Source organism: Pseudophryne corroboree, chromosome 1, assembly GCF_028390025.1.
Source record: "Pseudophryne corroboree isolate aPseCor3 chromosome 1, aPseCor3.hap2, whole genome shotgun sequence".
Classification (NCBI taxonomy): Eukaryota; Metazoa; Chordata; class Amphibia; order Anura; family Myobatrachidae; genus Pseudophryne; species Pseudophryne corroboree.
This window is the reverse complement of record NC_086444.1, coordinates 965,288,906-965,315,403: the sequence shown is the minus strand read 5'-3', so window position 1 is coordinate 965,315,403 and position 26,498 is coordinate 965,288,906. Positions and strand designations below refer to the sequence as shown.

General features: G+C 42.6%; 1 protein-coding gene across 1 annotated transcript in view; it reads right to left on the bottom strand.

Moving 5' to 3' along the window:
• Positions 1–5,194: 5,194 nt before the first annotated feature.
• The window catches only part of GASK1B (golgi associated kinase 1B), an 81,617-nt gene continuing 60,313 nt past the window's right edge, over positions 5,195–26,498 (bottom strand). Inside the window, exons 3-4 of the mRNA XM_063920478.1 lie at positions 11,888–12,114; positions 5,195–8,621 (exon numbers count right to left, since the gene is read on the bottom strand). Coding sequence (XP_063776548.1) covers positions 8,414–8,621; positions 11,888–12,114 — 435 coding nt within the window. The 3' untranslated portion in view covers positions 5,195–8,413. The remainder of the gene's footprint in view (positions 8,622–11,887; positions 12,115–26,498) is intronic.

Below are 26,498 nucleotides of genomic sequence, written 5' to 3'. Positions count from 1 at the left end.
GCGCTATAAATCACAGGGATGTACACTATAATGAGTGATTTTACCCTATAGCAGCTATATATATAGTATTTGCACCTAAATTTAGTGCCCCCCCCTCTCTTTTTTACCCTATTGAGCCTGGAAACTGCAGGGGAGAACCTGGGGAGCGTCCTTCCAGCGGAGCTGTGAGAGGAAATGGCGCCAGTGTGCTGAGGGAGATAGCCCCGCCCCCTTCACGGCGGACTTCTCCCGCTTTTTTTATGGATATATGGCAGGGGATTTTACACATATATAGTCTTAATGACTATATTATGTGTATTTTTTGCCAATGTAAGGTAATCTTATTGCAGCCCAGGGCGCCCCCCCCCCCCAGCACCCTGCACCCATCAGTGACCGGAGTGTGAGGTGTGCATGGGGAGCAATGGCGCACAGCTGCAGTGCTGTGCGCTACCTTAATGAAGACCGGAGTCTTCAGCCGCCGATTTCCTGGACGTTCTTCTTGCTTCTGGCTCTGCAAGGGGGACGGCGGCGCGGCTCCGGATGACCGAGGCTGGGCCTGTGTTCGATCCCTCTGGAGCTAATGGTGTCCAGTAGCCTAGAAGCCCAAGCTAGCTGAAAGCAGGTAGGTTCGCTTCTCTCCCCTAAGTCCCTCGTAGCAGTGAGTCTGTTGCCAGCAGATCTCACTGAAAATAAAAAAAACCTAAATATACTTTCTTTTCTAGAAGCTTAGGAGAGCCCCTAGTGTGCATCCAGCTCGAGCCGGGCACAGATTCTAACTGAGGTCTGGAGGAGGGGCATAGAGGGAGGAGCCAGTGCACACCAGGTAGTCCTAATTCTTTCTTAGAGTGCCCAGTCTCCTTCGGAGCCCGCTATTCCCCATGGTCCTTACGGAGTTCCCAGCATCCACTAGGACGTCAGAGAAAGGGGCATGCAGGAGATGCTGTCTGTGGGCCGAACATTTTTGAGACAGTTTCAGAATTCAGCAGTGGCTGCAAGAACAGTTCAATTTGCCCTACCACCAGGTGAAGCAAGAAAAAGTAACAAGGTGGAATTCCACCCTTTATATGCTTCAGCAGATGGAGAAACATCAACACGCCATCCAAAACTACACAACAAAACCATAACATTGGGAAAGGAGGGGTAATACACAATGCAATGGAAAATACTTTCCTTGTTGTTCAAGGTGCTGAAACTATTCAAAGTAGTCACCTGTGAAGTGAGTTCAGACACTGCTAGCTTGAGTCAGGTGATTCCCGTAATTAGACTTTTGGAAAAGCAGCTTTAAAATTAAAGGAGGAGGTGAAACAAAGTTATTCCGCTAAGTATGTCGGACTTGCAGATCAAGTCATTTATTCACTTCTCCGGGATCCAAGGGTTGTCAACATCTTGAAATCAGATCACTACATTTTGTTGACTGTGCTTGGTCCTACGTTTAAGTCACTTGTCATGTATTTCTTTCCAACAGACCCAGATCTTAAGATATGCAAAGAGCTCATGGTGAGCAAGTTGTCAGCTAAAGTAGTTTATCACACAATGGGGATAATTCAGAGTTGATTGCAGCAGCAAATTTGTTAGCAGTTGGGCAAAACCATGTACACTGCAGGTGGGGCAGATATAACATTTGCAGAGAGTTAGATTTGAGTAAGTTATTTTGTTTCTGTGCAGGGTAAATACTGGCTGCTTTATTTTTACACTGTAATTTAGATTCAGTTTGAACATACCCCACCCAAATCTAATTCTCTCTGCACATGTTATATCTGCCTCCCCCTGCAGTGCACATGGTTTTGCCCAATTGCTAACAAATTTGCTGCTGCGATCATCTCTGAATTAGGTCCAATGTCTGTGGCAACTGCTGCTGCCAGGACAAAGCTGAGCTTTCCCAAGAGACCCATTGGTGATGCAGATGAGTCAACACAACATTTTGTCATCTGATCAGGTCTAAAAGATTTTCTCAAAATTAGTGCCACCTCTACCAGAACTCCATCTTATAGTCAATATCCAAAGAATGGTGGATGATTATTTTAATGACTGCATACAGACATGTCACAGAATCCCTTTGACTACTGGAAGGAAAAAAGATAATTTGGAGACCCTTGAACAAACTCGCTTTGCATTTCTTAAGCTGCCCACCCACCAGTTTGTACTCAGAAAGAGATTTCAGCACAGCCATGAACTTTGTCAGCGATCAGAATAGGAGGCCACTACTTCAAAATGTGGAAAATATGATGTTTATCAAAATGAACTACAAATTCCATGAGGAAGACCTTTACAGCAATTACATCAGTGTGGATGAATTAATATTATGTGAGGATGTAAACACTGTTGAGGTTGAGGATGACATCTTGCCACTGTAGATATTATTGACAGCACTGTTCGCTTAACTGCCTTAAGCCCATTGGTAGCTTTTTTGTGGGCGCTCAAACAAACCAAGCACTTCAGCCACAAAAGTGTCATTCCCTGTCGCTGAAGTGTTTGGTTTATTAAACTGTGCATGTCCTTTTTAATATCCAACATAAGGGTGGCAGGGCTCGGGAGGGCCCAAGGACAATTCCATCTTGCACCACTTTTCTTTTCTGCCACAGCTGTGTGGCAATGCTTTATAGATGTGCTATAAACTGCCGTATGTTTGTGCAACTGCTTTGTCGCTTAGTAACCAGCCAGCTTGCTGCAGCCTTTGGCCTCAACTGGATGAAAACAATATTGGGAGCTGTGATGTGGTCAAAATTCAACAGTTTCATACTTTATACAACTTTCTTCTTTCTTTTTAAATATCTTTGTATTTTAAGGGCCATCATAGTCAGAAATTACTAAGTAATAGCTGTCCTCTAACAAGTGACTTGGGGGTCTATTTACTAAGCCTTGGATAGAGGTAAAGTGGATAGAGATAAAGTACCAGCCAATCAGCTCCTAACTGCCATGTCTCAGGCTGGATTTGACAAATGTCAGTTAGGAGCTGATTGGCTGGTACTTTATCTCTGTCCACTTTATCTCCAGCCAAGGATTAGTAAATAGACTCCTTGATCTTGTTTTCATGGATCTAGTAGTTACCTAATATAACACTCACCAACTGACCCCTTGACGCTTCCACCTATTTAACCGTGGCTTATATGCCACTGGAGATACTAAATAAAATATACTTTTTGAGATAATTTTTATTTAATTCTGATACTGTATGTTGGTCTAATTCACTTTTATTAAATTGAAGATTCACATGGATAAGTATATCATGTTTTATGTTCATGTAGTATAAATAGTAATAAATACGAAAAAGTATTGTTTTTATATATTGTATTTATTCACCTTCCCATCATTTTACAAATAAGACACTTACCAACATGGTAAAAAAAAAAAACAATGATTTTAAAATGTTACCATTTGCAACACATGGTTTTGGTGTAAGTGTTGTACAGTGTAATTCCATAACACACATTCTGTTACAGGTAAGTCTCAAACACATAATTCTTTATGTTAACAGACCATAGGTGATATCTTCAGATTTTACATAAATTCAAGTGCTACAATTTTTGCATAAAAAAAAAACCTTAAATGTTACGTGCAATTTTTTTCTTTTAGATTGATTGTAAACATATTAGTTGCTTAATAATCATAAAAAGCAAAGAACAACAACAACAACAAAAAAAACAAAACCTGTCGGTTAGTAGATATTGTATTTCATGCTTCTGATATAGATATATGTAACTCTATGATCAACCAGGAAATAATACAGGCTCTATATGAATAATGTGGTGAGAGATATTGGAAAGATTATGTTAGGGTTCATTTATCAGTTATCACATCTGCAATATCATCTGAGTGTGATATTAGCACCAAAACTCACACTGCAGGAAGTGATTATACCGCCTGGATGTATGAAAGAACACACACAGGGCAGGGGCTCCGAAAGGAGCTTGTCCCTGTGATGTGCTTGTAGTGAAGAGACCGCATCAGCAGCTGCAGGAGACAAGCTTTGTAAATCTGACATCATTGCATGCCACATAGGAAGATATGGATACTGCGGCTACTGTCAGAAATGGATGGACCTTAGCAGGTATCAGCGATATCTGCTGAGATGTCCCTCCTTCATACACTGGGGGGATATTAAGAGCAAGATGCATGATGCATCACAATCCTGCCAGTCATCGCAAGCAAAGGAGATTTTATGAATGCCATATGCTTTAAGAAAATCACAAAGGAGAGCTCTCCCGGGAAAGAGCGGTCTTCTGCAATGACTTCCAGGTTTAGGACCCAGGAGTACTTCTGCCCTTACATTGAGTGATGTATGCGCCATGGGTGGTGCTGGGAGGGATCCCATTGGATCCCTCTCAGGCAGAAAAATAAAAAGCAATCCTAAGGATTCTATAGGGTAATGTCATCTAAAGATGGCATTGCCCACCGCATACAAGCCCCAGAATGTAGAGCATTAAGGAGCTTGGTGCATATGAGAAAAGTGGACAAACTTCCAAAAATTGCTTTTTCAGAAGGTTTGGCCGCAGTTTTGGCTTTTCTGCATCCCACCCTCAATATCTGCGGATGTCTCCCGAAAATGTGTGTTTCAGGGGAATATGCCACAAATATTTAACGATTAATGGGTACCTTAGGGAGAGAAAAATCTACTGACACATGGGGTAAACATAATAACCTACAAGTTGCAGGTAGCCATGAGATTTTGTTGATTTAGCCACTAGATTTAAAAAGGCAGTTGTTTAAAAATGATTACAGACTCCAATTTGCTTATTAAAAACGTTGCGTTAACCCTTGTGGCTAAACTGACAAAATATTGATGCTGTCTGTAACTTACTGTACAAGCCATTACATTTACCCATGGAGTGATTTACTAAAGGTATACATGCTACCTCACTAGGCAGACCTTTCTGTATGCCCAATGCCTAATACAAATAGTTTCTTCTAATGTTGGAATTGGGTAGTGAACACAAGTCTGTCGTGCTAGGGTCAAATTAACACATATAGGCCCAGATTTATCAAGCCTTGGAGAGTGATAAATAGCACGGTGATAAAGTACCAACCAAGTAGCTTCTAACTGTAATTTTTCAAACACAGGGGCAGATGTATTAAGCCTGGAGAAGGCATGAGGAAGTGATAAAACAGTGATAAGTGCAAGGTGATAAACACACCAGCCAATCAGCTCCAATATGTAAATTGACAGTTAGGAGCTGACTGGCTGGTGCGTTTATCACCTTGCACTTATCACTGGTTTATCACTTCCTTATGCCTTCTCCAGGTTAATATATCTGCCTCACAGTCTGTGACATGGAAGTTAGGAGCTGATTGGTTGGTACTGTACTTTATCACGTGCTATTTATTACTCTCCAAGGCTTGAAAAATGGGGTCCTTATTTTACCCTAATTGTGTATCAATTCTGTGTATGTGTTTCTTTCCTCCCAATTATTTATAGTCATAGACATTGACGGTCACTACATTTACTGATTGGCTACAAAAAAAAAAATTCTTGTCAGTGAAGGTTATGAAATGATGCACTACTTTCAAGCATAATTCATTAGGTCAATGGTTTAGTTCCAGAAAGAGTAAATACAGTAGCTCCTTATTTCCAATTCCTACCCAAGTTAACATACAACTACCTACTTCTTTCATGTTTGTATTACAAACAGTATATTATATTTTGAATGTAAGAAAAATTGATTGTCAGTACATTTTTGTAGATGTCAATAAAAAAAATAATTGTAAGTAAAAAAAAAAAAAGGAAAAAAGAAAAAAAAAAAGACTAAAAAGTGAAATAAACATAGATATAAGCCGTTGGCTTAGACACATGGAAAATGAGAGGGAAAAAAAGGAAATATATATATTATTTTGGTCATATTTCAAAACAAACAGTTTATGCTTTAAAACATAAACAGGAACTTTAGGTCCCAACATATAACTTACCTTTAGAATAAAGGTATTGCATATAGTTTTGTTTTATTTGTTTCTATAGAAAACTTATATTAATCTCTTTTTGTTTTTATTGTTATGTTTTAGAATAGAACATAGAAACATAGAATTTGATGGCCGATAACAACCACTTGGCCCATCTAGTCTGCCCTATATGTACACACGCACTTACATTTTAGCATTAATTTTTTGGAAGCCAATTAACCTTCCAGTATATTTTTGGATTGTGGGAGAAAACCGGATTACCTGGAGGAAACCTGCGCAAGTACAGGGAAAATATCCAAGGATACAGCACTTAATTAATATAAAATGTATAATACAGGTTGAACTCGATGGACATTTGTCTTTTTTCAACCTGAACAGCTATGTAACTATGTAATATACAAACTCCGCACAGTTAGGGCCATGGCGGGAATCGAGCACCATCCGTGCTGACCTTCTTATTGTGTAAGAAGCATTCATTATTATGTTTTATTATTGTTAGAGCATTAAATTAACATTTGAGCATATATACGTAATAAATGGAAGGTTTTATTTAAATGACAGTAATATCTTTAGTGATGTTGCTGTTAATTGAATATAACCTCCATGTATAGCAAATAGGAGTGCACTCCCACTCTCTCCAGTGATCCTGAAGACCAAGGCATGATGCGGAGTTTATAAAAATATTTGCGTACAAGATCATATATAATATGTGCCTGCAGTGCAGATGTGCACAAATGGCAAAATGTATGAGGTTGTACCCATAGCTAATACGCCAGGTTTACATCAGGCTTAAGTATTATGTACTTATGCCCACGTTTTATAATATTTGGTTTGACAGCAGAATACGTATCAGCTATTTAGAGTGCATACAATTAATAAAAAGCTCTAATAGAGCAGGTACAAAATAACAGATGTATATGCATGCGGATGGTCTTTACGCTATACAAAGTCCAATTCGGCATCAGCCAGAAAATGAGCACAGTGCAAATGCATCCTCATCTCCCAATATACAGTAGCTCTGGGAAACAAAGTTCATAAAGCTCTATTGTACACAGATGTGTGTACTAAAGCGGCACTCCATCCAACACAACTTTTAGTTCTGTGTGTAAGTGACGCCCCTCTCCCTGAGCTTGTTGTTTGCTATGTCTTCAATACAATGATCAGTACTATACTTCACTTCCATTACACAATACATGATGTAACAAATCTGTATCATACAGATAGTAGGAGTCTATTTACCATTCATAAAAGTGAGGCCTCAAAAAGTGTAGCATCTTATATTGAATATTGTAGCAATAAGAAATTATTTTTTGGTGGAATTTAACAACAAAATTGGCTCCAGGATATTATCTCTCATAGGAGCCCGTCCCAGCTCAGTGGCCTGCAGCATAAGTTATAGGAATCGCTATCATCTTACTGCCAGCTCTGACCCTGCACAGAACAAAGCAACAATGAGAGGAGAATGGAGGCTGCTGGGGAATGGATCAGGAGATTAATCTCCATCTCTGCTCTCCCCATAGGGCTATAATGGCTATCGCCATCTTAATATGGTGTTAGTATCATGGCCAAGCTCAAAAACGCTAGGATTTTCTGTGCTTAGTAAATTGGCCTAGGCTGCAGTCTCCACTGAGAATAATGGAGACTGTGGTCTGCAGTGTTAATTTGGCTAAAGCAGGAGCTATCTCTTATATCCCTGCATTAGACATTTCTTAAATTACACATAAACCTAAGCAAGGCTTTAGCTTTTATAAATAGATCCCATTAATCTTTTTCTGAAATAAGTTTTATGTGTATTCTAGAAAACATTTACCTTCCCCACTCCTGTTAGTTGGAGTACATATTCCAAAGCTGTGACAGGGGAAAAATAAAAATACTCAGCTAGGCTGGAAATCTGTGCTTCACTCTCCACAGGCAATGGTATATCTTACCACAACGGAAGCAGGCTATGACATATAGTTATCCTTATTGTTGCTGTGTATATACCAAATGCCCAATGTAATTAGCATTTTTGGTTTTACAAGTCTTTAAAACCTTCTTACTAGCTAAAAATAAAGGATGTTTTACATTGCTGAAGATAATATAGCACAATGTGGACCATGTATATACACGGGAACACAGGTATGGGATATATAATCTATGCATGAAACAAATAATATTTTGCATAAGCATGTCCTTCATTATTTGGGCTGCCATGTTAAAATATACCAAATTAAATAGAAAATTACCTGTCTTTCTACACATTGTCCTTGGTATTGCTCTACTCCATAAATTGTTTAGCAGTGCTCCTCCCAGTGACCAAGGGAAGACATATTTGATGCTCATGCCCGTCTATAGGACTACTTTTTTCCCTTTTTAGGTTTCAGACCTTTCAGTTTTCTGCCTAAAGGATCCCATAGCTATACACCATATTACCTGGGCCTAGTGAATACTATTCTAAAATATATACACATCTAGAAAAAATATTGTAATGATGCATTTTGTGTTGTTCAAGTAAATGTGACTACATCTTCACTGCCTTGTTTCATGAGGTCATTTGGTCAGTTTAATCATTCATTGGCAAGACTTTAAGTCCATGGGCATTGATGTAAGTAAGCAGAATTTTTGCCCTTCTCTCTATTACATCAATGAGCTTTTCAATCCCTTGGCGGCCCCCTTGACTCTCCCAGAAAATCTTGTCCAGAAAGAAAGACTGGAGGAGTTTTTCCCGTAGTCTATGACTTTTTAGCACTGACACAGCAGATTCAGGAAACCTGAAAAACAAAAAAGAGATTTTGTAACAACAAGTGAAGATGAAGTTTAACCTAATTGATCAGAATGTTTGGACAAAATATTTGTCCTTACTGGCTTAGAACGCTATACACCGCTTTAAAGTGTACACAATTTGTTTACTTGGACTTGTTGGAGCAATTAATAGTTTAATAACAGCTTTCTTTCCCCCCCCCCCCCCCCCCCCAAGAACTGGGAATAACATTGTTAACAATGAAAACAAACTTCCACATGTGAGAACAATGGTGTAATTGCAATGCTTCCTATGTCAAATTATACTGCTTTTTTACCAAATTCCAGGATCTGACTCAGTATTTGGAACACGGTCCAAGCTGAGTCAGACTCAGGATTTACCCCATTTCCACAGTGGCTCCGACCTGGAACTTAACAAGTAATACAAAACCAGTGTTCGGTCTATAGTCAGCAGCTGGCTGGAGAGAGATTTGCCAGTCTCTAGTGTCAAAAGAATATAGTGTAGTACCTGCTGGCGCTTAACCAAGACACACTATATAGTGAAAAAAATATTTTTAATAAAACTTTTTTAAGATGACAAAATAATCATATAAAATATCATGCACACATTATTCAATGTATCCACATTTAAATATAATTATCTTTCTTCAGGTATAAGTACAGAAAGATAATTATATTAAATATGGATACATTGAATACAATAATATGTAGTGTGTCTTGGTCTTGGTTAAACTCCAGCTGGTACTACACTATACGACCTGGGATTTACCCCGTTTCCACTGCACCCGGTATTTGGCAGTGCTTGGAGATGACATCGCAAACAGTGGACGGAGATTAGCAGCGAGCGGACAGAGACCGGCGGCAGGAGGAGTGACAGACTTGAAACAGCAGACTGGAGACTGTGGGCAGCGGGTGGTACTCGGCAGGGTGGGTGCGGCGCGCTTGGGAGGGTTTTTCGCTAATCCCCAGACTGTAAATGGGTTATCCGGGTCGGATAATCCGGATAACCCATTTCCACTGCAGCTAACCCAGGAAAGACCCGCTAAAAACCCTGCTTGTTACCAGGGTAAAAATCCCAGGTCACTTTAGCCAGGATTTTTGCCTTGTAGCAGTTTCCACTGACAAAAATTCCTTGTTAGTGCGTGTTCATGTGCAAAAATCCAGGATTTTAATGTCACTGGAAAAGGGGTAATAGAGAAAGTATTAGATGTGGATTTGGCCCTCATTAACTATTTGTTGAACTAAACCCCAAACAGAAAATGGAACAAGAAAATAAATATTAAAAAAAAATCAGATAACCATAAATTCCTCTAAGTTGTACTGAAACAGAAATAGTAGGTGGGGATAGGAGAGGGCTATGACCAATTGTATTGATCATGGTACAGAAACAACTGAATTGGATTTAAAGGCCTACACGTTTGTTTAGTAGGAGGGGTGTGCAATAAGTTTCTGGATGTGCAGTGCATAGGTCAAATATACACAATCTGTCCGGCTGTGAACTGTATTCTCTGACTAAAGCTCTTGTGAAATATCAAGGCACAGAACAGTATATAAGTAGAACTGCACATTGGAGAAGTCAGAATGTTTACTTCCTTCACAATCTTGTTATGGAGCTCAACAGAGGCCAATGGAAAGCCATGATCTTCTACAACTACAAGAGTGGTCTGCGACAGCAGGAGTGTTTTGACCAACTGCAAGCTGCCTTTGCAGAAGAAGCACTGTACTGAAGCTTTGCTTTGGGTGGTTTGCAGAATTCTGGCATGGGAGATGGTGCCTGGAAGACATGGAGCGCTGTCGCCGACATCAAGAACAACGATGTTGTCATGCATGCCATAGTTGAGGTGGACACCAGTGGCCCAATTAGAAAAGGAGATAGGACTCTCATCAGGATCCATTTGCTTGATACTCCACGAAAAACTTGGCCTGAACAAGGTTTTTGCATGCTGGGTGCTCCATCAGCTTACTCAGAAGCAGAAGGATGCTTGGGTGACTTGGTGCCACAACATGCTGGCCAGATTTGATGGCAGTTGCTCTTACTCTGTCTGGGAGATTATAAGTGGCAATGAATCCGGGATCTACTGCTTCGGCCCTGAGACCAAATAGCAGTTGGCCTAGTGGACCCCAATTGCAGGTGCACGCCACAGAAGTTCTGACGTCAGTAGAGCATAGCCAAGGAGATGGTGGTTGTTTTTGTTGACAAGACTAGTCATGTAGCTACCGTACCACTCGTGCAGCACCACATCATCACTGGGGACTGGTGCGCCAACCAATGTCTGCCACAAAAGTTGGATGCCATTTACAGGTGCAGTTCAAGAACTTGTGTTCGTGGTCAATGCACCGGTCAACAAATCCAGGAAAGTGGTGGGTTTTCTGGCCCATGAAGTCAACTTGGTCATTCGCCGCTATGCCGCTTACCGATGGTGGAAAACCATTGCTCATTGATGGTAGAGCCGACAATGGTCATTACCAGAATAGTGCAGGTCCAGCATACTGGACTGTTGCATTGGCTGGCTGGACAACACAGCCTCTCCACTCCCCTGATAACCTGCAGCCACCCTTCCCTTCATGCAGAAGAAGAAGGTCCAGAAACAATTCCTCGAACATGACCAAGATGATGGTCTGAATGGTAGAAAGCTGGAGACGCCCCTGCCGCTGCTCTCCCTGTGCCTGTCAGTGCCATCAGTGCCATCATGCGGCAGCACACCATTTCCCTACATGCTGCTCCTTGGTGAACTACTGGCCATGTACACTGCAAGAATCCAACAGGATATGTTACCCATGGTAAAAGATTCAGGACCCTGGGGGCAGACTTCCACCATACAGACCAAAGGGTATCATCTTTAATTACATCTTAGTCGCCCCCTATGATCCACTGATAAGTTCTAGAGACCATGTATAGACAGTGAAAAAAGGTGGGATAGAGAGATGCGGATAGGGGCAGACAGAGGAAGGTAGCAATCCAGCTCCCAGGAACAGTGATTTAAAATTCTATTACATTCCTCAATAGAAAAATATGACATGAGTGAGGTGTTCGGAAAATGTACTTAAGCACTGCACTATAGTGCAACTACAATGTAGGTCCAGCTATTTACTGCACTGTAGTCTACTTTCCACAGGTAAATGCTGTACAACAGTATGAAAACTTTTTGCATACTAAATGCCCACAAACCAGCCCTACTTGCCCTCACCATCACCCACACTATCTCTCACATCCACCAACTCACCAACTTGCCCTCACTTCCACCCATCCTCCCACCTGCCGCAGTACAACACTTACTCTTTTATTCCTTCCAACAACTTAAAGTCCAAATTATCTTCGCTTCTATCAAAATACCCTTTGTTATTGATAAAAACCAAGTGCCGAGGGTCATTCTTCTTTTGTACAATATGTGTCAGGTCAATATTGCGAGAGTCGTCACATTTCAAGTATAACCCTTCTTGCACACATGTGTCTTCTTTTCGAGGTCTGAAGCCACAGCAGTGTTTGTCAAGACGTGTGTAGACCTGTGTGGAAATCAGAGAGATGTAATTTTATGAAATTGATGAATAAACAATGCTCTCATAAACTATAAGCACATGCCATCAATGGTATACACTTTTAACTATGCTATGGGGTCACAATGGCAATTCCTTAGCTGCAGATGTAACTAAAATTCAGATTTGTATTCATTAACTTTTTTCTGTAGTGATTTTCTAGTTTACAGGTGATTTTGATGGATACCATGCTGACGAAACGCTGCTACAAATCTTTGTTTGAGCCAGTATAACTGTCTGTCACATACTATTCATAATATATCTGCTTTTTCCAGTAGTGTTTTATTCTCTGAGCTAAATCACTGTCAGTAGCAATTGCAAGCAGTTCTCTAGAGGAAAATCACTGGTGTGATACCCTCCAATAAGATTTGACGGATATTTACAGAAACATTTCAGCTATGATACTTACTTGCATAGTTGCTGCAAAAAGAATGTCAGCGTGAAACCGCCATTAGAATAGAGCTTACTGTATTAAATTAAGTTTAGAAGTATCTCAAGAAACATACAACTGGAAATACAGACATAAAGGGCCAGATGTAATGAAGTCCGAGTTGGCTGTAGGTGTGAGTTGCTGGCCGAACTCGGACATTTTTTTAAAGCGGTAATCATTCGAGTTCGTCCGGGAAACCGCACCTCTGGCCAATTCAGACTTTATTACCTCCGGCCCTGAACCTCAATGTTTCTGATTTCATATTTATACATACATTCGACCCACATGCATACGAGGAGATGCCTATTTTAGAGGGATCTCTGGCATCCAGCATAGGGTAGGTGTAAGGGTGTGTACACACGGTGAGATCCTTGCTAGGCCCGATTTTTACTTGCGATTTCCCTTGAACTCCCTGGACCCCAGCACCACTGATTTTGACTAACATTTCTTGAGATATGGACTATGTGTGCTTACGATTTTGGCTTATGTGAGATTTCATTGACATGTGAGATGAACTAGATAGTACACCGATCTAGCAAGGATTGACTTGCCTGCACAGTCTATCTTTTCTTGCGATGCCGACCTGGCAGGACCGCGCATCTGGATCGAATCGGGATCGCAAGGTGACTGCACCTTGCAATCTGCACTAACTTTTCTTGCGATTTTGACTATATAGTCAAAATCGAAAGAAAATATCTCACCATGTGTACACACCCTTATTAGTGCGGAAACTGACAGCTGCTTTAGTGTACAGAACCAGTGTGATGGCGTGATGCGTAAGACTGAAGAAGTGCATACAGGCCCTCATTCCGAGTTGATCGCTCGCTAGCTGCTTTTAGCAACAGTGCAAACGCTAAGCTGCCGCCCTCTGGGAGTGTATCTTAGCTTAGCAGAAGTGCGAACGAAAAGATCGCAGCGCTGAGGCTAACATATTTTCCAGCAGATTCTAAGTAGCTGCAGACCTACTCCTACATTGCGATCACTTCACTCTATTTAGTTCCTGCTTTGACGTCACAAACACGCCCTGCGTTCGGCCAGCCACTCCCCCGTTTCCCCAGGCACGCCTGCGTTTTCATCTGACACGCCTGCGTTTTTTAGCACACTCCCGGAAAACGGTCAGTTACCTCCCAGAAACGCCCCATTGATGTCAATCACTCACCAATCAGCAGAGCGACGGAAAAGCGCCGCTAGACCTTGTGTGAAACTACATAGGTTTTTGTGAAAGTACATCGCTAGTGCGCACTGCGGACCCATACGCATGCGCAGAAAAGCTGATTTTTAGCCTGATCGCTGCGAGCGAACAACGGCAGCTAGCGATCAACTCGGAATGACCCCCATAGTCACATTAGCCTAGTGCAAGATATCTGCACTTCCAATATGGCTGCATACAGAGCAGTGTGCGACTTAACCTTGTTCCCTTATATATTAGAACTCCCTCCCTGCTTCCATAATTATTAGACATCCAGGATTAAACAATGAAAAGATAAACTGCTGTGAATTTCAGATTTCCTTCTGTTGATCAGAAAAGAATAAATAAGATGCAGAGTTAGGACATTCCACACACAAACAGCTGGGAAATTACTTGATGCAAGTTTCCTGCTTGATCCCGGCCACCACCCTGGCAATGCTATGTTTAATTTGGAGAACATAAAAGTATGATGCCACTGCTAAATATAGGTATTAAAGCCAGACAGAACAAGGTTTTTTCCTAGATGATGAGGCAGTCTGACACAACCACAAACATTCATTCGCCGTCTGAAGTTACTTTGCTCTATAACAAACAGCAACCAGGTTCATTCTACATAAAATATATTTTGTGATATATGCTGTGTGACTGTCTGCGATAAATAACAGAGAAAGAACCATATCCCCCAAATCAGTCTGATATTTAGAGAAACTGTTCCTAAACTCCTAATCCCCCAGCCAGGGATTCTGGGTCTGATGAGATTTGTAAAATAAACCCTTGCAGCAGCTCCCAAGAGTATGTTTTGCTATGAAAGTCACAGAAGAATCTATCCTGTGCATTAGACTTTTACAGCTTCTCTAGGTGTGTGTGTTATAAGATCTGTTCTATCATAATTTGTATTCCAAAGCACGCAAATACAGTATGTGTGCATGTATTATCTTTAGTCATAATTAGTGTAAAGTGTCTCTTTTGTATAACAGATGTATCTGTGTGAACAGGAATATAACCCTGCTGGAAGTATAGAGAATGCACACAGCTGTTCTTAAACCCAATGTGCTCTGCCAGCTGGATGGACTATGATGCTGGGAGTAAACAACAGCTGGAGAGGTAAAAGTTGTTGAATGTACTGTCCTCTTGTATTTTAATAAAGCTAGCCAACTCAGCAGTAATTACCTAGAAAACCAGAATATCAGACATATCTACACATGTAAAGTTACCAGAATGTGGGTGTCCACGACACCCACAGAGTGGGAATAGAACTTGTGGCGAGCGCAGCTCGCCACAGAGCCCGCAGCATGGCGATCACAGCAAGCCCGCAAGGGGCTTCGTTGCACTCACCCCCCCTTACCTCCGCCAGGCATCTCAAATCCGGGATCTTGGTGTTGGTATGGTGACCAACAGTCTCCTGACCACCAGTCACACATACCCAACCCTAACAGACCTGGAAAAATTGCATAAGGATAATGCATCCTTCTGTGGTAGTCTTCTATTAAAGCATACCTTTTTTTGTGCTGATATAGATAAAGCTATATTTATGTTAAGGTAGACTGAGAAGAGAAGTTCTATTGCACTATGGGGGTCATTACTAACAATTTGCACGCAGCGGTTCTTCGCTGCGGTGTGAACAGATCGGAAATGCGCATGCGCGGTGGCCGCAATGCGCACACATGTCATTGCCCGCAATGACCAGAAGAAAGTGATCGCTAGCGCGATCGCAAGAAAATTGACAGTGGGGAAGTGTTCCGGGGTGTCTACTCAGCGTTTTCGGGGCATGGAAATCCGAATGCAGGCATGTCCAGGAATTTGAAGGGCGGATGTCTGATGTCAATCCCAGGACCTTCGTCGCTGGATCCGTCACACAGGGTAAGTAACTTTTACCCTGGTCTTCTTTTGCAGGAAACTTTTTTAGCATAGCAGGGCTGCACAAGTGATCGCAGCCCTGCTATGCTACAATACACTCCCCCATAGGCGGCATCTAGCTGATCGCATGAGCAGCAAAAAGTTGCTACGTGCGATCAACTCGGAATGACTCCCTATGTTGCTGATTTTGTGTTGCTAATAATGACAAAATAATGTGGGACAATTGGGGAAATTTACTAAGCAGTGGGTTTACCATCTATTGGAATCTAACAGGTGAATTGCATTTAAAAAAAATACCCAGTAGCATCGTTTTTTTTTTTTTTTTTAATTGTTTATTCTTTATTGTAAGTTTTTTAAAACACCCCCCCAAAAAAATAACATAATTAAAATACAACAAACAATCATGGCAGATACAGTAGAGCATGCAATATGCAGACAGGAGTACTGTCAGACAATGTATACCAAATAAAATTACAATACATGCCCAACAAAAAACAGGATATATAAAGCACTCATCAGTATAACATTAAGCAATAAGAGCACACAGGCGTCATGTGAGCTCACATATTGAGGATAAAGTGAGAGTAACCTATATCTGAGGAATATAGAGATACAGAGATAATCATATTACAGACCATGAACAGAATAGGCATAGAGTGAAGGAATATTGAAAAAAATATATATATAATTCCGGAGACATCTGCCATAAATCTAAACAGAATAAAACAAAAAATGAAAACAAATCCCTACAGTCTCTAACTAAATCAAAACAAAACCCCCCAAAACAAACCACCTCAGAACCCCCCACCCTGTATAACCTAACCCCAACCTAGGTATACCTGGATCCCCATAACCCCCCCCCCACCTAAGCTACTTAACTTGTCTAAGCCCTAAATCCCCCCCCCCACCCCATCCCCAAAACGAGGATAAATAAAATAGATATATAACTGGGGCAACTGAAAAGATAATATCAAAGGGTAAAAATCTAAATCTAGTAGAACTTCCACGTATAAACTTACATATGTGAACATAAAATATGAAGGATAGTGTTTGCTATACCCAATAGATATTCCAATGCGTATCTAGATATATAAGCTCTTAGATGAAAAATGTTCAAATTAAACATAGTGTGGAACTATGTAATAACAAAGTTATGCCAATAATAAGACATACAAAAAACATGAGAATGGACAATATTTTAGAGAGAATCAGTGAGAAAATAAAACATAGCAAGGGTCCTGGCAACAGTGAATCAGTACACAGACTTGAAAAGAAACAGAATCAGTCTGGGGGACGGGCCCATTCCGGAACCACATAGCCCAACAATTCACAACAGTAACCAGCAAACAAATGGAGTCATCAGCCATCTTGCACAGCATTATCCAAGTAGAGAAGAGTAAAGGCCTCAGGTCCACAAAAATTACAGAATGGAAATCCATCCCCCTCCCTAGCACCTCAACGGACTGCAATGTGATACAGTACATTTCTCCAGTGTCGAAAAAGACACATTTTGAGGCCCTGAATGAGATTACAGTGTGGGTCCACACAGTCACCCATGACGAGATGGAGGCTGCCGCTGACATCCCATGCACCATCGCCAACCAGGAATAACGGCGAATACGCATGGGATTAATCCGCAACTCCCCCAATTTATTTATAATTTGTTGTGTAGCGGAACCCACAGGCTCACCCAAGGGCTCCGAGGGCATCAACACAGGTAGGCAGGCAGACTGTTCAGGAGAAACAGGCACCGCAACAGTCTCTTCTCCAAACATAGCAAGAATCCTTTTCTCAGATTCCATAACAGCCTTCAGGATAGAGGAGGTTAGATGTTCAGAGGTACTAGCAGGGTTAAACATGGCTGCAGGGGGTGCCTCACCGAAGCCAGTAATATGCAAAGAAGCACTGAATAGCAGATAGAAATAATAAAAAGGTCCAGTCTCAAACAGGCAATATCAGAGGTATAAAACGCAGAAGAAATGGCAGTTCCGTGTGTTCATGATAAAGGAGACCTCAGTGTTCAGCAGAGAGCTATAGTGAAAAAAAAGGGTGTGCACTCACTAGGGAAGCATAGGAGAGACGTTATGAAGTGCCCAGATCTGCGGTTTCCTAGGGGCCCGGTCAAAAGATGGCGTCTCCGCGGCGGGAAAGCACTCTCTCAATAAGCTGCTCCCAGGGTCAGCCAAAGTGCAAGGCTACCGCTCCCAATATAAGGCGACAGCAGCGGCACAGACACGGAGTTAAAAGCACCACTCAGAAGAAGCCGTCCCGCATTCAGCTTGGGTAGACAGTCGGGTAGGAGACGTGGCGGATCCGCAGCAGGTAAGTTTGGCCACAGTAAACATGCGGTCAATCCCGGCGATGTAGAAGTCTCCCACCAGTCATCGCCAGCAGTCCCCGAATCAGCAGCCCGCCAGCCGGGGCGGTCAGAGGAGAGGAGAGCCGTAGCCGGAAGTGAACCTGTGCACAGTACAATGTCAGGCAGCGAGGCCGGCCGCGACACCTAGGATGTAGGCCGCACTACGCAGCTCCGCGATGCCAATGTTTATTTGCAGCTAGATACACAGCACAAACACCAAAAGATGCAGCACACTGGAACACCCCTGTGGAGCAATTTCCAATGAGAACGCAGCAGGGAGCAGGATATATCAGCAGGATGTTGGTGAGGAGCTACAACCTGCCGCTGCTACTCCATGCCGAGCCAAGCCCCCCCCCCCCCCCCCTCCCCCAGTAGCATCAGTTTTAACTGTTATTTTTAATCCACCATCAATACCCACTGGATTTCAAGCTCCTATCCCACTGCAATCCGATGCAAATCCATTGTCAATCTGAATCAGATTTAAAGCACTACACAGACTACTATGATCAGCACACAGATCACTATGGTCAGCGCACAGATCACTACAGTCAGCGCAGGCTTTGTTCTTGTAAAAAAAAAAAAGATAAATAAATAAAAATAAAGTGTCAAAAAAAAATGGAGTGGGGTCCCCCTTCAAATTGTTAAATGCCCTGGACCTTGGAGCCTTGACTGGTATTGAAAAATAAGGGAAGGGTGGCAGCATGGTCCCCAAATTTCCAATAACAAGCGCTAGTCTGAACCAGTCAGGGCAGCAGACACTATAGCAAGGGGACACGCAGTCCTCCTGCAATAACAGCAACCAGCCCTCAACTGGTCACCCAGGTACTGGAATACCTAGGGAAGTTCCAAAATGGGGTCCATCTCCCCAAGGACAACCAACCCTGGGATGAAAGCCCTGGGCTCCAGGTACGGAGGTAATGTTCATAATAAAGTTTAAATAATATTACTCTTTACAGGTGGACTACAAGCATGCCATGCCCAAGCATGCCCAAGCTTGATGGCACTTGGCAAACCACAAGTATCAGCATGCCCCAACATCAATGGCCCACTGGCACCTGTACTCCACCTGTAAAAAATACCATTTATTTATTTCAATGAAGCGCTGTGAATACTTTCCGGATGCACTGTATCTATATATAATATATATAGATACAGTGCATCCGGAAAGTATTCACAGCGCTTCACTTTTTCCACATTTTGTTATGTTACAGCCTTATTCCAAATTGCAATACATAAATAGTTTCCCTCAAAATTCTACACACAATACCCCATAATGACAACGTGAGAAATGTTTTTTTTGTGATTTTTGCTAATTTATTAAAAAGAAAAAACTAAGGAATCACATGTACATAAGTATTCATAGCCTTTGCTCAATACTTTGTTGATGCACCTTTGGCAGCAATTACAGCCTCAAGTCTTTTGACTATGCCACAAGCTTGGCACACCTATCTTTGGGCAGTTTCGCCCATTCCTCTTTGCAGCACCTCTCAAGCTCCATCAGGTTGGATGGGAAGCGTCGGTGATAAGCCATTTTCAGATCTCTCCAAAGATGTTCAATCGGTTTCAAGTCTGGGCTCTGGCTGGGCCACTCAAGGACATTCACAGAGTTGTCCTGAAGCCACTCCATTGATATCTTGGCTGTGTGCTAAGGGTCGTTGTCCTGCTGAAAGATGAACCATCGCCCCAGTCTGAGGTCAAGAGCGCTCTGGAGCAGTTTTTCACCCCGGATGTATCTGTACATTGCTGCATTCATCTTTCCCTCTATTCTGACTAGTCTCCCAGTTCCTGCCACTGAAAAACATCCACACAGCATGATGCTGCCATCACCATGCTTCACTGTAGGGATGGTATTGGTGATGAATGGTGCCTTGATTCCTCCAAATATGATGCCTGGCATTCATACCAAAAAGAGTTAAATCTTTGTCGCATCAGACCAGAGCATTTTGTTTCTCATGGACTGAGAATCCTTCAGATGCATTTTGGCATACTCCAGGCAGGCTGCCATGTGCTTTTTACTAAGGAGCAGCTTCCGTCTGGCTACTCTACCATACAGGCCTGATTGGTGGATTGCTGCAGAGATGGTTGTTCTTCTGGAAGGTTCTCTTCTCTCCACAGAGGAATGCTGTAGCTCTGACAGCGTGACCATCGGGTTCTTGATCACGTCCCTGACTAGGGCCCTTCTCCCCCGATCGCTCAGTTTAGACGGATGGCCAGCTCTAGGAAGAGTCCTGTTGGTTCCAAACGTCTTCCATTTATGGATGATGGAGGCCACTGTGCTCATTGGGATCTTCAAAGCAGCAGATATTTTTCTGTACCCTTCCCCAGATTTGTGCCTCAAGACAATCCTGTATCGGAGGTCTACAGACAATTCCTTTGACTTCATGCTTGGTTTGTGCTCAGACATGAACTGTCAAGTGTGGTACCTTATATAGACAGGTGTGTGCCTTTTCAAATCATGTCCAATCAACTGAATTTACAGTACCACAGGTGATCTCCAATTAAGCTGTAGGAACATCTCAAGGCTGATCAGTGGAAACAGGATGCACCTGAGCTCAATTTTGAGGTTCATGGCAAAGGCTGTGAATACTTATGCACATGTGATTTCTTAGTTTTTTATTTTTAATACATTTGCAGAAATCACAAAAAAACTTTTTTCACGTTGTCATTATGGGGTATTGTGTGTAGAATTTTGAGGGTAAAAATGAATTTATTCCATTGTGGAATTAGGCTGTGACACAACAAAATGTGGAAAAAGTGAAGCGCTGCAAATACTTTCCGGATGCACTATGTGTATGTATGTATGTATATATATATATATATATATATAGATAGATATATAGATAGATATATAAAGAGACATACAGTAGTACACACACTCGGAATATGCAAAGATTTTATCAAATAAATACATTCCAACACAATCCTCATTTACCCGTTTATTACTCACAAAATGAAGTGATCACATCCTCTTCAGTTCCTGTAGCATCCCCAAATCTTGAGGGGAAAAAACATAGTTACTGTTTCTCCGAGGCCCCATCGCAAATAAGCAGTCACTCGGGGGATCCGATTGGTCAGAGCATGGGAACTGACGCACCGGATCCACAAAACAAAAAAATATTTGCAACAGTTGTAATACTATAGAGCCTGATTCTCAGTCAGACATAGCAGCATCTCTTTCCGCAATTCCACCTGCAACTTTATGCTAATGCAACTAGAAAGCTCTTTCCTGGTGTACAGCCGTGCATCTGAATGTCATGCATCCGAATGTGCAAGGACTGAGATACCCACTACAGACACGGCAATCATACTTGTGAAACTTTCCCCAGCACTATGCTACGTGCAGATTCTCCATCTGAGTATAGCCTCCAATGTGACTTATTAGGCTTCTGGAGTAGGAAACCAGCTGTGCCGGCACACCCATAAGACTTCCATAAGACACAGCATCTATGTGCGACTAAAGAGCCACTTTCCTCTATCCTCTCACTCAAACCCCCCTCCCAGGAAAGTCAATATATTTCTTATACATTTCATTGACTGTGCATCTGAATCAGTACTGTAACTTCGTAGGCAGACAATGAGGACGCATGTGTGGTGCAACTTAGATACAGTAGAAAAACTTTGGGGTCTATATATAGATGCGTCTTCTTAAGTTGTTGTGATGCGTTCGCAGCATTCAACTTGCGGCTACCGCTATGCCATTCACTACAATGGTAGCTGCGTGCGCATGCGCCCACCTCCCATTGAGTATACGCATTGTGATCCTGCTACAGTAAGCTGCTTTACGCAGAGAGATAAAGTACCAGTCAATCAGCTCATACCTGTCATGTTACAGGCTGTGTTTGAAAAATGACAGTTATGAGCTGATTGGCTGGTACTTTACAGCTCCACTTTATCTCTCTCCAGTACATACAGCAGATCCCATTGTTACCTGATGTGCTTACAAAAAAAGAAATAATTTACATAATGAAAGCTGTTGCATAGAAGAACTATCCAATGATCTTTGGACAAAGCATACCAACCTCTCAGATAGAATGCTTCACTATACAGCATACACATGGAATTTAGAATCATAATGACATTTTATTAACATTTACCAGACTATAATGCAGTATTAGTAATTATGTTAATAAATCACTTCTGTTTCTGTAACTTATTAGCTCATAAATAAATAAAGTGTGTGTCACTACTGGGAAAAGGCTGAGATTTAATTGATTTACAACTTCACAAACAGTTGCTAGACCTGGGGAATGTAACTGGAAGGTGAGGAATGCTGTAACTATTAACCAATGGTACACATTATACATACAGAGGTCTCAGGGCTACAGTACGTATGTGAGAAAAAAGCACTCAAGGTGAAACCATAATGAGATTTGTACTGGACAGCATAAAATGTCACTGTGGCCTTTATTCAGGGTGAGACATAAACGTGTAAATACGCCTTATTTTTTCAGTTGCACGACTGCCATGCGACTGTGTATAAAATGTTTAAACATTTAATATATGGGTGGCACCAAAAAAGGAATCCTCTCTCTGCAGCCTAAGGAGAATTCAATGGTATTTTACACATTAGAATGTGGTCATAGATAAAAAAAATGTAAAAACATAAAACACATTATCGCTAGTAAAGACAATAAATCGACAAACTGATTACAAAATAATTACTAAAACCAGTACCACAAAGATAAATGAATGGTAATAAAATGAAAGAACATGAAATTAACGTATGCAATACAAAAAATGGTCTCACTTAAAAACTGCCACTACCTCAGGTAAGGTATGCAGACACGGACAGTAGAGGGACTACAGACGTGGCCTAGGAAGAGTATGTTGTGGCCACAGGACCAGCCTCAGGTCTACTAGCATTCTGTGCAAGAAATTTTGCAATTAACTCAATAGAGACGCACTTCACTGATGGACTGCGCATGTGCAGATCTCATCCAGTGATGTTGTTCGTAGTGCCCTGGACACGTCTGCCTGATTTACAGGCTGCACCTGTTGGGTGAAGGGACAACGGCGCCTTCTGATAGCGTTGGACAAATAAGGGGCGTGTCTGCCCCGTTTTGTAAATGAGCAGAGACCAGTGACTGCGTCTTCCAACACAGATTTACTGGCCTCCGCAGCAGTGCTCTGGCAGCCAGTCTGAGTAAATACAGGGTTACTCAGGTGGCCAATATTCATGTAGGGGGAACCGATGCTACATCTTTAGATGAAGCAACAGATCTGATAAGCCTGCAGCGGGTGTCACTTTACTTATGATGCCTTCTGCCACTCTATATGCAGCGGTTATGCTCAGCGTCATATTAACCCATGCCCGGGACCCTAGGCTTTCAGATATTTAGGGCCACCACAGTGTCCATCTCCGTGTCAAATTTACAGGCAGATGTTTGGGAAGCAGAGCTGATGCCATCATTTGCGTAGACTTTGAGTATTCACACGGATACAGATACCCAGTTGAAATATAGTCTGCTGACTTCTTTTCCTGACTTGTGCTTGTATATGTTGGCTGCAGTTTGTTCTTCTTAAAAATTCAAAAGAATAACTATTTAGATGGGCCCCTGGAATCTTGCAGGGCCCCTAGGCTTCAGCCCAGTCAGCCTTATGGAAAATAAGTCCCTGTCTGTGCAACAGCATCCACTTTTGAATCAGCCTCTTTGTGCAGTGTCTGCATACTGCTTTTATTTGCCTGTAGTAAATAAATCCTTTCTGATCGTTTTACATTTTGGAGGTTTGATGTCACAAATTTACACTAGGGATGGCCATCGGTAGGTTATCCATTGATGGTGCCATTTATGGGTAACCTCGATGGTGTAAAACCATCTGTAAAGGAACCATCGATGGTCACCCCTGCAGTACTGTTTACTGTAATGCGGGCCAATCAGAGCCTGGGGACATGGCTTCGTGGGAGCCAGGGGGCGTGGCTAAACTCTGTATCCTGACACTATGAGGGGGAAAAAATAAATACAAAAATTTGGTAGCACTAAACCATCGATGGTGGTAAACCATCTGGTTCTCCCCCATCGATGCTAAAAGTAATCAACATCGGTCATAGACCATCGATGATTTCGAATCATCAACGGTTATCCCTAATTTACACTGGATGTGTGAATGAACAATTCTACTGATTTAAGTGATCAATAGAGATTCCACAAACACTGTAAACTACCAGCATGTATACACATACTTTAGAATACAATAGTAAGGAGGTTATGACGTGTTCCTGAGTAGCTGTGACCTGGGATTAGCAGGATAACTCTCGCACAATTTTTCCGGCTCACTTAATTTAGTTGTTGATAGGATCTTTAACATGAAAAGCAGACACCTATTAATAAGCTGACATGCACTTTGAAGTATGACATACACCAAACCATTTCTAAAAGACTTGTACTATGTTTGGGGTCAATATAATCCTCACAGGACGTTATATTACATTGTAGGCATAGCGTAGTCACAAAAGGAGAGTTATGCATGTGATGGACACAAAAGGAGCCATCACAGTAGCCAGCCATACTATATTTAGCTCCTAAATCCTTTCGTTGAAAATGTATCACATTTCACAAGAACATAAGTATGTGTCATATGCTACCAATGAAACAATATAATTCCTCTTTTTTATTCTTATTGTTATTACAAGAATGTCCTGGGCACTCATAATGTGCGGGTGTGAAAGTGTTAATCTCTCTACCTCTTCCTGATAATGCAGGTGTCCAAGCATGAGATATGTCATGGGTCTCAGTTTACCAAATACAGATGTACAGTTGTGCTCATAAATTTACATACCCTAGCAGAATTTATGATTTTCTGGCCATTTGTCAGAGAATATGAATGATAACTCACAAACTTTTCTTTCACTCATGGTTAGTGGTTGGGTGAAGCCATTTATTGTCAAACAACTGTGTTTATTTTTTTTAAATCATAATGACAACAGAAACTACCCAAATGACCCTGATCAAAAGTTTACATACCCTGGAGATTTTGGCCTGATAACATGCACACAAGTTGACACAAACGGGTTTGAATGGCTACTAAAGGTAACCATCCTCACCTGTGATCTGTTTGCTTGTAATCAGTGTGTGTGTATAAAAGTTCAGTGAGTTTCTGGACTCCTGAAAGACCCTTGCATCTTTCATCCAGTGCTGCACTGACGTGTCTGGATTCTGAGTCATGGGGAAAGCAAAAGAATTGTCAAAGGATCTGCAGGAAAAGGTAATTGAACTGTATAAAACAGGAAAGGGATATAAAAAGATATCCAAGCAATTGAGAATGCCAATCAGCAGTGTTCAAACTTTAATTAAGAAGTGGAAAATGAGGGATTCTGTGGAAACCAAATCACGGTCAGGCAGACCAACAAAAATTTCAGCCACAACTGCCAGGAAAATTGTTCGGGATGCAAAGAAAAATCCACAAATAACTTCAGCTGAAATACAGGACTCTCTGAAAAAAAGTGGTGTGGTTGTTTCAAGATGCACAGTAAGGAGGCATGTTACGCCGCCGCCCCGGGCCCCTTACTTACCTCTCCAGGCGCGCTGGTCCTCTCTGCGGCCGTCCTCGCTGGCGGCTCCCGGCTCCCGTCGCTCGGCCCGGCGTCTGGGCAGGTGACGTCATCAGGCACTTCCCACCAACCAGCTGGTGGTGGGAAGTATAAATTCAGGCACCAGGCACTGCATCAGTGCCTGAGTATCATCAGTTCCCCAGGAGTGGTGATCGCCAGACTTCCGTGCCTCCCAGCACCTCCGTGCCTCCGAGCATCTCCGTGCCTCCCAGCACCTCCGTGCCTCCGAGCACCTCCGTGCCTCCGAGCATCTCCGTGCCTCCCAGCACCTCCGTGCCTCCGAGCATCTCCGTGCCTCAAGCACCTCTGTGCCTCAAGCACCTCCATGCCTCCCAGCACCTCCGTGCCTCAGAGCATCTCCGTGCCTCAAGCAGCTCCGTGCCTCAAGCACCTCCGTGCCTCCAAGCACCTCCGTGCCTCAAGCACCTCAGTGCCTCCAAGCGCCTTAGCGCCTCCAAGCACCTCAGTGCCTCCAAGCGCCTCAGCGCCTCCAAGCACCTCAGTGTCTCCACACGCCTTAGCGCCTCCAAGCACCTCAGTGCCTCCAAGCGCCTCAGCGCCTCCAAGCACCTCAGTGTCTCCACGCGCCTCAGCGCCTCCAAGCACCTCAGTGCCTCCAAGCGCCTCAGCGCCTCCAAGCACCTCAGTGTCTCCAAGCGCCTCAGCGCCTCGCAGCACTTCAGCGCCTCCCTGCACCTCAGTGCCTCCAAGCACTTCAGCGCCTACAAACACTTCAGTGTCTCCAAGCCCCAGTGCACGTTAGTGCAGTTGTGCCTCCAGCACCTGGTATTCTTCTCTGATTCACCAGCACCTTTCAAGTTCTGTCTTTCAGGAGACCTTCAGCGTCCACGCGTGCCTCCTGTCTGTCGACCTGATCCTGCATGAGGAAAACTTACATTCGGCCATCTCTGCTGCGGCCTAGTTGCGGTTCCTCTTCCCGGTCACCGGAAGAAACCCCGAGTCCACAACA